The sequence below is a fragment of the Botrytis deweyae genome (genome assembly GCF_014898535.1).
Source record: "Botrytis deweyae strain B1 chromosome Unknown BDEW_012, whole genome shotgun sequence".
NCBI lineage: Eukaryota > Fungi > Ascomycota > Leotiomycetes > Helotiales > Sclerotiniaceae > Botrytis > Botrytis deweyae.
This window is the reverse complement of record NW_024066219.1, coordinates 875,283-887,905: the sequence shown is the minus strand read 5'-3', so window position 1 is coordinate 887,905 and position 12,623 is coordinate 875,283. Positions and strand designations below refer to the sequence as shown.

Here is a 12,623-nt window from a genome sequence, read left to right as displayed (position 1 = left end):
TGTTCACAGCTTGCTGTACACGTAATACAGCTGGTCGTTACTCGCACTTTCTGCAAAGAACAGTTCCAGATCTTCTCTCGCATTATTGGTCCGACACATCTCCTGGAATTCGTCTGTGTAGATCGCTTCTGCTATCATGCTCGAAGTTACGTTTTGCATGCGTTCAAGAATTTCTCGCTCCAATTGCGACGCATATGTGTTGACAGCACGACGGTAGTGCGCACGTTCGTGGCTATTGCCAGAATACCGGGTGAGATATGTAGGCTGTATACGAGCGAATTCATCAGGCTCAATGGCTCTCTGAGGCAATTGTACACACTTGACAAGGCTTATTGTCACAGGAGGCAGATCGGCAGTATACTCAGTCTTGACTTTCAATCTCTTTTGCTGGCCTTCAACTTTGGGTAACTGGTTTGCAGCAAGGAAATCTGACACAGGTCTGTGATCTATGTTTGGCTGATAGTAAACAAACCAGTGAGTGTTGTAGTGAAATACGCAACATTTAGATGCTTACCTTGACCTTTTGGCTTGCTGATACTAACTTGGGTTCTTTCCACGCTGCTGGATGGCTGTCTTGATCTCTTAAACTGTTAATGTAATCTCCCGTCGCACGGAAGTCGCGATCATGAGTGATCAGTGGTGGTGGCACGAAAACCATATTGACAGATCGAACGTTACTTGGAGGAACAAGAGGAAGAATTCAAGATCGAGAGTTGCTTGGAATTGAGAGTTGCTTGGATGTACAAGAAAAAGAATTGAAGACGGAAATTGATTTGGAGGAAGAGAAAGAAGATTTAAAAAGAATTGAGAAAAGAAACGGAAAGGAGAGAGGAAATTTCAATAAGGAAGTCTTAAGCGAGCAGGTCTCGTAAACGATCCTTCCCTCTGATGTACCAGAATTATTTCCATCTCGACCAAAGTATTCAAGTATCTGGTCAATTAGAATCAAAATGGCAGGCAAACATACCGAGTTGATCTCTCTTGATGAAGAATTTGAAAGTACTTACAAGTATGTCATCAGCCTTGCCCAAGGAATTGTCGACACTCCTGGATTCTGGCGTTGACTTCTCATCACTTCAACAGAAAACACAGCAAAAGTATTATTTCCAAATTTTACCCTTTCAAATGATGATAAGTGGGCAATAACTTAAACAGTCTCAAAAGCAGCCTCTAGATTATCAGCCTATGAGGTCCAAGTTTCTCCAAAGAGAGCCAGTAGGGGCGAATGGCCCGGATAACCCGCATGTACCACACAAGAAAACACCTTGGCACTCTTTACAGCTTGTCAATGCCATATAATTTCTCAATCATGGAAGGTACAACGATCAGCCGATATCCTGCGAGCTAGCAAACTTGAAAGATCACCCAAAACTGAATCTTCACTTTCAGTTTTGGGAGACGTATCCTCATCATTCTTAACCATCTCCATCTTGATACTCGATATTTCTGTGTATACATGAGTTTTTGTTTCAGACCGACCAGATAGTCTCAATTATTTGCATCTTTCAACGTCATGCCCGAGTTTCCACCATCTCTATCCCTTCTCCTCGCCGTAATAGAAAGTCACTCCCTCCTATCACACTTTGCAAAAATAGAAGAACTTATCGGAGTATGGAAGAGAATCGAAATAAAAGATTCTAGCCGAAGAACTGTGAAAGAAAAGGTCACCAATGTTATCAAGGCAGTCGTGCTTGGTGATGAAGCCGCCGTAGGTGCAGCCACTAGAGATGCAGATTCGAAGGAACTTGGAACTGTAGCAGGTGCAGTCATTCATGTTGTCATCAGGAGTAAAACTCGACCTTTTCCTGTTGCAAACTTATAAACTATCACTAACTTTGATACTAAGAAGCTGAAGTGCCCCCTGATTGGCGCTGGGAAGGTCGTTATTACGAAATTGGTATGATTCAATTGAGCTCTCATAGAAATCGAATCATTTGCACAATGTACTAACTTGATGCCAGTAGCATATACCGAAGATAATTGAAACGATCTGTTGCGGCTGTTGTGCGATTTCACACCGGAAATCGACGTACACGCAGTGGCCATTAACATAGACGTTGACAACCATGTTGTTTGGGAGGTTCCACGCACTTCTTTCATTATCCGGGAATCATGTTAGATATCACCGTTTGCAAGCCTCCTTTGTGGGCTGAGCAAGGCGAAGTTCTGTTTGACAAAGAATACTTCATCTTGGAGAAGGATCCTGCGCATGGATTTTATTTCAACCGACAAGTCAGCTTCCAAAATTGGGGTGTGGCAGAAAGCAAGACAGAAATGCCGTCAACAAGACCAGAAAGATGTCATTTGTTTTGGTTCAGAACAACAACCACAGTACAAAATGGACCATAAGCTACACGAAAAAACTGGGCTGGAAAGAAGGAGGCGGCTTGGGTGTCCATCATGAAGGCGTTGGTTGTCGAGTATCCAAAAGCTGTGAAAATTGAATATATTATTCAGCGGCCTGGGATATCACAAACTCTTGAGGGCTACAGAGGAAGGTGAAATGGTTTTTTGCCACAATCCTCGAGACGAAGCTCATTAGGAGGATTACAACTTCGACCTATCAAAGCCGAATTACGAAGAGTACCATTACTACAAACATGAGATGATATTCGTCTCACCGAAAGACAACGAGGAAACGTTGGAGATGGCTGCCGCAACTTTGCTAGGAGTCCCCGCGAACCATGGAATGAATTCCACGTGAGAAAATAGCAACAGTCCGTAAGAACGCCGAAATGGAAGCTTTCAGGGAGTTCAGAAAGCGGGGTGTGTTAAAGGATGGGGAGTGGGTATATTCAAAGCATGAACGATACATGAAGCGCGCTGCAAAGCAGGCGACTTGGCTAGCCAAGTTTTCAGAATTCATCATTTCAACGGCAAACTCAATTAATCTGCTGGAAATTGTTAATAGAGATGGAAGCAAGGAATTTCGGGTATGTAAATTAACGTAAGACTTACAACGAACATCCACCTACCATAGAGATTTTTGCATTTAAGAACACATAAATGAGTTAGAAAAATTCGACAATAACGAATAAGCTGTTGATGGTTTATAATTCATGGAGATATAATAAGCCATCACAGACTTTAAGAGAAAGCTTCGTGTTGTGGAAAATGGAACTTTAAATATTGGTATCTTTTTATCATGTACATACGCGACGACGGCGACAACAACAACAACGATGGCTATGACCCCATCTACCATAGTGGAACATGCTAACAGCCTATTTGCTTGCATAGAGCCTATAGTCTTGTGCCCAAGTTGATATGAACGGCTTTGACTTGTGAATAAGCTAAAATAAGTGAAAAAAATCAGTAAAAAATCGAAATCAAATCGGAACGACGTCGAAAGATGACGAGATTGATTGGAAACAGAGGGGTAACTACCAATTAATCCAGCCTCTCCCAATTCCCTGCCAATACCACTCTTTGTTTTGACGTTAGCAAGTGATACACGCGTTTTGAAAATGGCAGGAAGGTTGACATACCTGCTTTACGCCTCCGAACGGAATCCTATAGTCTGAATCTTGACTGCTGTTGATCCAAACCATACCCGCTTCGATTCTCCTGGCAAGCTTATGAGCTCTGTCTAGATTAGTTGTAAAGATTGCCGAGCCAAGACCATATGTCGTGTCATTAGCCATTTCCACTGCTTCTTCCTCAGTTTTGAAGCTAGCAATGGCACAGAATGGTCCGAAAACTTCCTCTCTGTAAATCCTCATGCTTGGCTTGACATCTGTGAAGACAGTGGGGGTAATGAAGAATCCCTTGCCTGAAGGATGGGCGTTTGTGAAAGCTTCACCTCCGGAGAGTAGTGTGGCACCTTCATCTTTACCTATTTGAACGTAACCTAGTACGCGGTCGTACTGAGCTTTGGTGACTTGCGGACCTTGGAATGTGGTTTCTGCGAATGGATCACCAACGACCGAAACTTCTTTGACTTGCTTTTTAAAGGCGTCAATGAACTTATCGTAGATAGAATCCTGCACGAGGATTCTAGATGTGGCGGTGCAAATTTGACCTTGGTTCGACATAATACCTTGGACGGATTAGCAAATGGGAGAATTGAAGGATTGTGCTACAGGAGAAAAGAACATGACACGACATGTGGCTTTCGGAATAAAAACGTACCAAAATGCGCCCATTTGACGGCCTGGTCAAGATCTGCATCATCGAAAATCATCAAGGGAGATTTTCCTCCCGTCTCTAAAGTGATGTTTTTCATGGTGCCAGCAGCCATCTTCATAATTTCTTTTCCTGTGCTAGTGCTACCGGTAAAAGCCACTTTATCAATATCTTGATGTGTTGCAATTGCAGCTCCCGCTTCTCTGCCATACCCGTTCAAAATATTTACCACGCCTGGTGGGAAGCCTGCTTCCTTAATCAAGTTTGCGAGGACAAGAATACTCAACGGAGTTTGTTCCGCAGCCTTCATCACAACAGCATTACCACATGCCAAAGCGGGACCTAATTTCCATGCAGCCATACCCAATGGATAGTTCCATGGGATAATTTGGCCACATACTCCTATTGGTTCCTTAATTGTATATGCAAATTTTGCAACACCAGTGTCTATCACTTGTCCATGTATTTTATCGGCGTATCCACCATAATATTTGAAAACAGCTTCCACCTCGTTAACATCCGCAACGGCGTCATTATAGATCTTTCCATTGTCCCAAGTTTCGATAGTTGCAAGTAGTTCTGTATGTTCGGCAATGATAGTGGAGAGTTTAATCATGAGGGAACCGCGATCGGTAGGGGACATATCGCGCCATTCAGGGTTACGCATAGCTGCTCGAGCTGCTTTGACTGCGGTATCGACATCTTCTGCTGATGCAGCATATACGGATGCAATTTCTGATTCATCTCTAACCATGAAGTTAGCAGAGTCGTAATATGCCGAGTTGAAATTTGACATACGAGGGATTAATAGATGTAATCTTTTGACCTGTGCTACTCTTCACCCATTCATTGTTGATGAATAGACCAGTTGGCTGAACGTATTTCTTGCCATTGGGGGCAGTAAGCTCAACAGTAAGATCAGACATCTTGGCAAATGTACTGCTGAAAGATCTGTGATAAGGTCGTAATGGAAGGATAGAGGACTTGGCAGAGAATTCGGTCTTCACTCGAGGAGCTGCACTAGATAATTGCGAGGAGAATCTTCGAAATGCTGTACTACGCAGATATGATTGCAGAGGAGGGATAACTTTGAACATCTGAAGGAGGAAGTTCAAAGACTAGAGGAGATACAAAGCTCTTTTATTGAAGTCACCATAGGTGGTGCAAGTGCGGGGCTTTTTTGCTTCTGACTATTGTTGGTTCGCAGGTTTGTCAAGGTTACAGCTTGGTGTATTGGTGCTTGGTGGGATGAAAAGATAAGGCCAATGATAATCAGATTCTAGTGGAGTTCTTCGGCTGGCCCTTCCTATAATGTATAAGCTTCACGAAGCTGTAGCTCCCCCGCACCATTACCGACGATTGTCTCCCCCATCTCAATAGTAAGAGCAACTCTTATCTATTCAAGACATCTATCTATATTCAATTTCAATCTTTATTAGACATTGAGATGATGATAATTGTGACAGGTTTAGGATTTGATATGAGATTCTCCGGTGCCTCGAAAAGAGCTGTTTGCAAGTGAGACCTGTACATCTCGGTTTCTCTTATCCATACCTAGGTATGCAAGCTACGCCTCTCGCCAGCTTAATTCAATCACACAGCATGGAAAAGGTCAAAGATGGGAATCAAATATGTTATTAATTTTGGCAGTAATGATTTCATCTACCTATATGTACTGAATGATGTAGAACGTGGTGGTTCCAGGGTCAAATAAAGGCTCCTCTAACTCCCCATGGTGTGCTAAACTTGAGGTTATACACAATATCGTTGTACAATCTGATGTTTTTTGTATATGATAAATCAACCTTCCTAGCCCCGGAAAAGCAATATGGTTTGCAAATACAACCTTCTTCCTTCCAAAGCCCCTTTCTTACATGTCTCGGACCCCAATTTTGCCTCCATCCTCGCTTCAGCGTAATATTAAGTGTATATATTGATATGCTTCGTAATCCTCCCACCAGACATTTTCCCTACTTGTCTCTGGGAATACCCACACCCTACTGCCCAAACAAATAAAATAACACTTCTGAAATTAACACCGCTCCTACCAATTCCCAATTGAAAATGGTATTACAAAGTAAATGATGCTTTGACCAATTCCCACTAATTGTCCACACTCCCGTCAGAAAAGAAATGTCTCGCATTTACAAAAGAAACAAACGAAGGTAAGGAACATAATTAGCCGCCAAGGGGTATAATTAACATAAAGAGATGCAAATATCAAAATAAGAAGGTTCGGTCGCCCGAGGGTATGCAGTTCTTTTTGCAGAAATCTTGCGATTGGTATGTATAGTAGTGTCGTTTGAAATAGCGTAAATATACAGGTGACAATCAAGTAAGTATTGTAGATAGAAGAGATCGATTTGTATATTGGAGAATGTTTCTTTGATTAAATTCGGAAAGCGGATTCGTAGAATTTGGAAGACTTTTTAGCAAAGATTTGAAGTGCTGTTGTTTCCATCAAGTGTATTATAGTAAAATTAAGTATAAAATTTATCGTCGTCCACCGTTTTCCTGTTTGGGCCAGGCTCGATCGTATGGCCCTCGCGAATAAGAATCAAATGAAGGAGGACCAGCAGATAACGATGGAGTCGATGCTCCTGTGGCTGTACCAGTTGAAAGATTATCGATGCGTAGAGGGGGCAGACTAGGCAACCCTTGTCCATGAGCGGATTGGAAACCACTTTGAACGGGTGGTAGAGTTGACGCTGGAGAATGCGAGTATGGTACGCTCATGAATTCTCCTTGGGCATCAGTCCTCCGACGTCTTGGTGGCCTTTCGCCATTGTCAGGACCTTGAAAACTCATGGATTGCGCACTTGGTGGAGGAGGACCAGGATAAGACATTGGCCTCATGGAACGAGGACTCGGTGGCCCGTGAAGTGCCATATCTCTAGTCCCAGGATTTCGAAGTAACATATCCCTGAATCGATCCCGTTCTCCCCGGTAAAAGTCTCTCTCTCCTTCTGCTTCTCTCACTCTTCGTTCAAGATCTCTAGTCTGCGATTGGAGTTTTTCGATGTTGGATGAAGCCTCCTTCTCCTTTTCCTTTCTACGTTGTCGGAATCGCGCCGATGCTCCTGCGTTGCGCGCACGCTTCTCGTCAGCTAAACGCGACGCTTGGTGCGTGTCCACGGGTACATGATAAGCCACGCCGTGAGCCGTGGTTATTGTCAGGACACCGTAGGGCTCGGAGGCAGAAGCCTGCCTCGAGCTTGGAGTGGAGTGGAGTGAGGAACCAATCTGAGAAGCATTGTACGGACCTTCTGATGCCGCAGGCGGTGCTTGTAATTGTAATCCACTCCCTTGTTGCACTGATGAACCAAAACTGGAACCTGGAAAATAAGACCCACTTGTCTGAGGATTCTGCCCACTTTGATGATAAGGATAACCGGACGCGGGGGAAGTCTGGCTCGGTGTTTGTGAAGATGCTGAGATGCTGGGACTAGCGCTATGTTGGACACGTCCTGGAACTTGCATCTGAGAATTATCTGCTCGTCGTTCTATTGGAGTTGTGCCTGTAGAGGGAAACCCATAATGTTGGGCGTGAGATTGCCCGGATGGTGTTGCTAAAGGAGGATTTTCTGATACTGGAGTTTGCCCTTGTTCCGGCCTTCTCGGTGGCAAAAAGGGTGACTCTTGTGCATTGATAGTCCCGTGAGCCGGCGCTCTGCCTATACTGGCAGGCCGAGGTGATCTGGGTGTTAGCATTCTGCGGCCTGGGCCCCTTGGGAAATTTGGGTTAAAATTGTCTAAGGAAGGCGAAGTGCTGATGGGAGGACGATTGGAGTAAGGATGAGTAGCTGCCACCGAAGGACTTGCAGCAAAATGTGAAGTTGGTCCGGCTGCTGTAGAGATTGGTGAGTCTGTAGTACCACCACTCAATCGGCGACTGGGAGTTGCGCTTTCAGGTTCTGTCGGGTTCAAAATTGAATGTACACCAAGATCGCGCGATGGTCCTGAGGACTTCCAATCCTCTCCAGTTGATACTGGCTGAGGAGTCCGTGATGAAGGGGAAGGTAGTGTATGATGAGGTTGTGGTAATCCTCGGTTGCCCTGATCTAATTGTCTGTCTGCTTGTCGCCCTCCATGTCGAGGATCATCTCGCATCTGCACAGGTGGGAGAGTAATCTTTTGACTTTCTGGTGGTGAGCGAGATGCAGGACGAGACGCAGAAGGCCTCTGCGACATCGAGTCCTGATCCCCTAACCCTTCTTGGTCTCGAGGACCGGGACATTGACGTTTTCCCTCTCCCTCCCAACTCTGCTGGTAGCTGTGAAGCTTAGAAACAAAATCCGAAAGTCGTTGTTCAAGTAGTTCAGAAGATTGTGTTCCGGGAAAACGATTTAGCAATGAAGACGCTTCCGCGTTATCGGCAAAAGCAACGAAAGAACTTTCGCGCAATGGGCGACTTAGAGGACCTTGAACAGCCAGATCGAATATCTATGGCGCTGGCTTGCCAATGAGGCTTTCCAGCGAGCGGTGAGGGGTCAGCTCTTTTTCTGCTATTCTCAGCTTCGTCACTCGAAGGGTTTAGATTCAATCGTCAAATGAAAAAGCAATAATTGTGCGCATGAATGATTATTTGGGATGTATTTGTATTGACTCCTGTGAGGTGAAGTGGTTCGACAGGGATTCTTTCGGGAGCATAAGATGTGACCGTGAATATGTAAATATGGAACGCGGGCCTTGCCTCGAACCAACAAAGGAATGAATGACTTGTAATACTGTGAGGCAAACTCACTGAGCATTAGAGATGAACAGAGTGGATGCTATAACCAGTAGTGTGGAACAAAACGAAGGCATAACGAGATAAACATACAGATAGGTGGAGATTTTGAGGGTTGGCGCACCACTCACAGTCCTTAACGAGCAAAAAAAGCTTTATGAGTGGTTGGTGAGCACCGATGGGATGTCAGAATCTAGCTCTGTCGGGTTTCTACAGGTTGATGCGGCAGTCTGGTCGTAAAGGAATACCAAAGAATGTAGAAATCGGTGATGAATGACTATAGATGGAAGAATGTGGTGGATGACGCTTTTAGCTCTGCACAGCTTTCTGCATGAGGAGGAAGACCCCAAGCTTTGTGGTTCTTCGAACCGTCCCAGTCCCACGCTCATTGCTCACAGACACTGACCCTACCCTTCACCGCACCAGCACCCACAAGAGTTCATGGAATTGTTTCCAGGGTCGTAGTGAGGCGGGTCTTTTTTTTTCTCGAGGCATTAGCTAGGGTTGCTTGTTGGCTGCAGGCATCGTAGCATTATCAAGGTACCAGGGCTTAAACGTATCCTTTTGAGATGATTCTTAACAAGCCTAGAGGTTCACAATGTCCCAGGAAACTATTTTCTGGAGCCATACCGTGCTTGGTTCCAGCATTCGGAAAGCGGGAGGCCACGCGCAGAAGATCCTTGTGTATCACGTTATATTATATGGATAGACTACATTAACATCCTCCTTTGAGCAAAGGGCGCTTGTTAGAAAAACTTTAGTTGCTGTACCTTACCTAGGTGGGTAGATGTTCTTCACACATCAATTTGTGACATAAAGATATAGATACTTGGGCGCATAGAACGATAATGCATCTAACGCTACACACATCTTGGTAGATGCATAATCTCCCCGCTATTCAAGCACCATACTCTACGACCCCTTCATACGAATTCTTGTTTGACGTACTGAAATCGCTTTGCCGTACTAAATCAGTCTTCCTTTCGGTGAAGGTTATAGAACCATGAAGGATCTCACTAGAAAAAGATAAGCACTTCTTTCTTCAACAATCAGTGCGCTGAAGGAATGGAAAGTAGTAAATTGGGGGTGGGAGGTGACGCTATCCTGCATTAGCACGGTCAAAACATGGTGCTGAAGCCACGGTCTGTGAAATGGAAGTTCCCTGTAAGCTGTAGTTGATCGAGTTCCTTGCTAGTCGAATTAGTTACTTTTCTACTTATACTAGTATAGGCTAAAGCTGATGGGAAGAAGTCGTTGCCATGTTACGCCCTGTAGAAATAAGAAACTTTGATTGATGGATATCATATCGCTTTGCATTAGTACATCCGCAGTCTGCAGGACAAAATCAGTGTGGTTGGTAACCTTTCAACGTGGTGACCAAGTGACCACAGCCTAAGTCTATGTGGAAACGATACACATGCATAGGAAATCCTGCAAGTGAAAATGTAAAGAAAAAGGAAGTAGACGAAAACGGCCATTTCTCGCTCCCAATTCTCCTATTTGATCGATTTCTACAGTTTCTGATATTTTATAGGGAGAAAGCTTTGATATTAGCATGTAAGACAGGTGTCTATTGGCGGATTGATTTGCAATATTGTTTTCTCTTTTTCATCGCTACACGCCACCGAGTAGAAGGACCCGAGAATTCTGACAGCAGGGAGGGAAACTGCATAGCATAGCGAACATGGCTAATAATATTAGAGAGAATTTCGAAGCTTCAGAAATAGTTTCTCTTGGGCCTCGAGATCTGCCACATGAACCACCACATCACATTGGGAGTTTTGACATGCAAACTTCACAGGTTCTACTGAATTAGAAGGAAATTTACGACAATCATGGAAATTATCCAGGTGAAACTTCTTTTTATAATAGTTTAATTTCCTACCCTGTGTTCCAAGCAAGAATGATTTTCCTGAACCCCTCTTGTTGAATTTTAGATAACTGATAGTTGTGTGAGATATATAGTTGAATGGTCTGAATCAATTATGTACCATCCTTCGGAAAGTTCTATGATCGCCCATTAGCTGTAACCACCTCGTACGCCAGGTACAGCATGCACACAATGATGTCAAATCGGAAATATAGCAACATTTTAAACATTTTACCTCTCTCTCTGCTTTTTCTAGAAGAGAAATTTATTGAACTAGAACCTTGAAATGGCGGACCTCGGTGATCTTTGATCTTGCTGCAATCTTAACCCATGTCGACACATTTGATCCGGTGGTCGTACGCTGGCTTGGCCACACTATGTTTCCACACTTAGTTTGGACCAGAGCACCGGTGAGCGGCAGCAAGATGAGCTGCATAAGTTCCAGTCTCCTACGCACTGATGTATGTGTATTTGGGGGATCCTTGAGGGCGCCATCGCATGGAAGTGTAGCCATCAGATTCGACAACCGTTCCCAACAATTCGATATAAGGTATTTTTAACCAAAACATTCGTCAATATCAATCGCCTGTCCCGATCAGATCACGTAACGCGGACAAGAAAGTAAATCACGGAACAAGACAGCGCATATTTGATTTATTTCTTTGCACCAGAAAGGTTGGTCCCTTTCATCCGGCTCTACAGAAAAAGGAAAGTCATGCGCCACGCGCCGTGCCGCTGACGATACTACCTCGAAAAGATGGTCCGCATAACAATTACACAGCGCGCATAGCTGCCCAAAAGGCATATGTACCTGATCCACAGAGATCACATCTATTGTCATATGATGCCCGTAGATCCAAACTCAAACTCGATGGCACAATAGTACAATTTGCGAGTGGTCGTGCCGGCCTCATCTCATTATGCTTGTGTTGAATGCTTACCGGGGCAAGAAAAGTCTTTAACCTCAAATTTGTTGATGAAATACAAATGGATGTGATGAAATGGGACTTGTGTATGATAAACTAACCTCTTCAGCAACAAGGCCGACCGTTCTGTCTCATAGCTTCGGTGATTATGGATACGCCATCTTCGTCCTTCGGCGTCTTCCACGATTGGTTATGTCTCTCCGTCTCTTTGTGCGGACCCTGAGCTCGTTACCAAGCTTTCATGAAAGTCCAAAATTACCAAATACTTAATCCAAGCTCGAGAGATACTCTTTTCATCGATTTCTTAGTAGGCAGAAGTTCCCGAGGTTTCGCGAGCTTTGTACTTATCGACAAGATTGATATCTTCGCTGGATACCTCACCGACGAGCTTGAACTTGGGGAAACTTTTCTGAAACTCGAGAGTCGATGAGAAATTGATGAAGCCAAACTTGGGAAGGTCGCATACCCACTCTCAATCTAGGTTCGAACTATTGGAACCTCATCTTAGCGTTATTACCTATACCATAGACTTTATTTTAGATCCCCGTACCTAGAATTGGTCCACCGAGAACAACAATAAGAACATCTTAACCTTGATAATCTCGATAATCTTTGAACGGGTCACCAATCCTTTACCTCAGCAAACAAATAGACGAGGATTGATGAAGGGGTACAATCCATCTTCTACAAAAATTCCATTAATTCTCGGTAGCACCCCCGAATCCTATGGGCAGGCCTACATCGTCTAGGGATTTTAATTAAATGATTCTGTTTGCTCAGTCTACAATTTTGATTGATGTTGTCAACCCCGGTGAGTTGTGTGTGAATAAGCTTGGCGCTGTCTGATACTTCACTATCAGTTTTCCAGAACTTCCGACGATCCACATGTTGAAATCATTTTACTTTTCCCTACCGTATCTATCAAGCTTTCAAGGTCATCGGGACTTCCGTTTTGAAAAACTAATACGGCTCA

General features: G+C 44.1%; 4 protein-coding genes across 4 annotated transcripts; 1 reads left to right on the top strand and 3 right to left on the bottom strand.

Moving 5' to 3' along the window:
• Window positions 1–3: 3 nt before the first annotated feature.
• On the bottom strand, window positions 4–658 carry EAE98_006100 (uncharacterized protein; the record flags this gene model as incomplete). Its single annotated transcript, XM_038953722.1, has 2 exons — window positions 4–456; window positions 515–658. The coding sequence occupies 2 exons, from the start codon at window positions 656–658 to the stop codon at window positions 4–6; spliced, it is 597 nt and encodes a 198-aa protein (XP_038810117.1).
• Window positions 659–2,112: 1,454 nt separating this feature from the next.
• EAE98_006099 (uncharacterized protein) lies at window positions 2,113–2,349 on the top strand (the record flags this gene model as incomplete). Its single annotated transcript, XM_038953721.1, has 1 exon — window positions 2,113–2,349. The coding sequence occupies one exon, from the start codon at window positions 2,113–2,115 to the stop codon at window positions 2,347–2,349; it is 237 nt and encodes a 78-aa protein (XP_038810116.1).
• A 689-nt stretch (window positions 2,350–3,038) lies between these two features.
• On the bottom strand, window positions 3,039–5,333 carry EAE98_006098 (uncharacterized protein). Its single transcript, XM_038953720.1, has 5 exons — window positions 4,924–5,333; window positions 4,132–4,871; window positions 3,489–4,039; window positions 3,388–3,427; window positions 3,039–3,293 (listed from the first exon to the last, which is right to left on the bottom strand). Exons 1-5 carry the CDS (start codon window positions 5,220–5,222, stop codon window positions 3,244–3,246), a joined length of 1,680 nt encoding a protein of 559 aa, XP_038810115.1. The 5' UTR covers window positions 5,223–5,333; the 3' UTR covers window positions 3,039–3,243.
• Window positions 5,334–6,618: 1,285 nt separating this feature from the next.
• EAE98_006097 (uncharacterized protein) lies at window positions 6,619–8,316 on the bottom strand (the record flags this gene model as incomplete). The annotated part of the gene is made up of 1 exon (XM_038953719.1): window positions 6,619–8,316. One exon carries the CDS (start codon window positions 8,314–8,316, stop codon window positions 6,619–6,621), a length of 1,698 nt encoding a protein of 565 aa, XP_038810114.1.
• Between the last annotated feature and the right edge of the window lie 4,307 nt (window positions 8,317–12,623).

Coding starts and splice junctions, on each gene's coding strand:
- EAE98_006098 (XM_038953720.1), bottom strand. CDS start 5,222: ATGTTCAAAGTTATCCCTCCTCTGCAATCATATCTGCGTAGTACAGCA. Junction 3,428..3,488: donor CGTTCGGAGGCGTAAAGCAG/GTATGTCAACCT, acceptor GTCAAAACAAAG/AGTGGTATTGGCAGGGAATT. Junction 3,294..3,387: donor GGGAGAGGCTGGATTAATTG/GTAGTTACCCCT, acceptor CACTTATTTTAG/CTTATTCACAAGTCAAAGCC.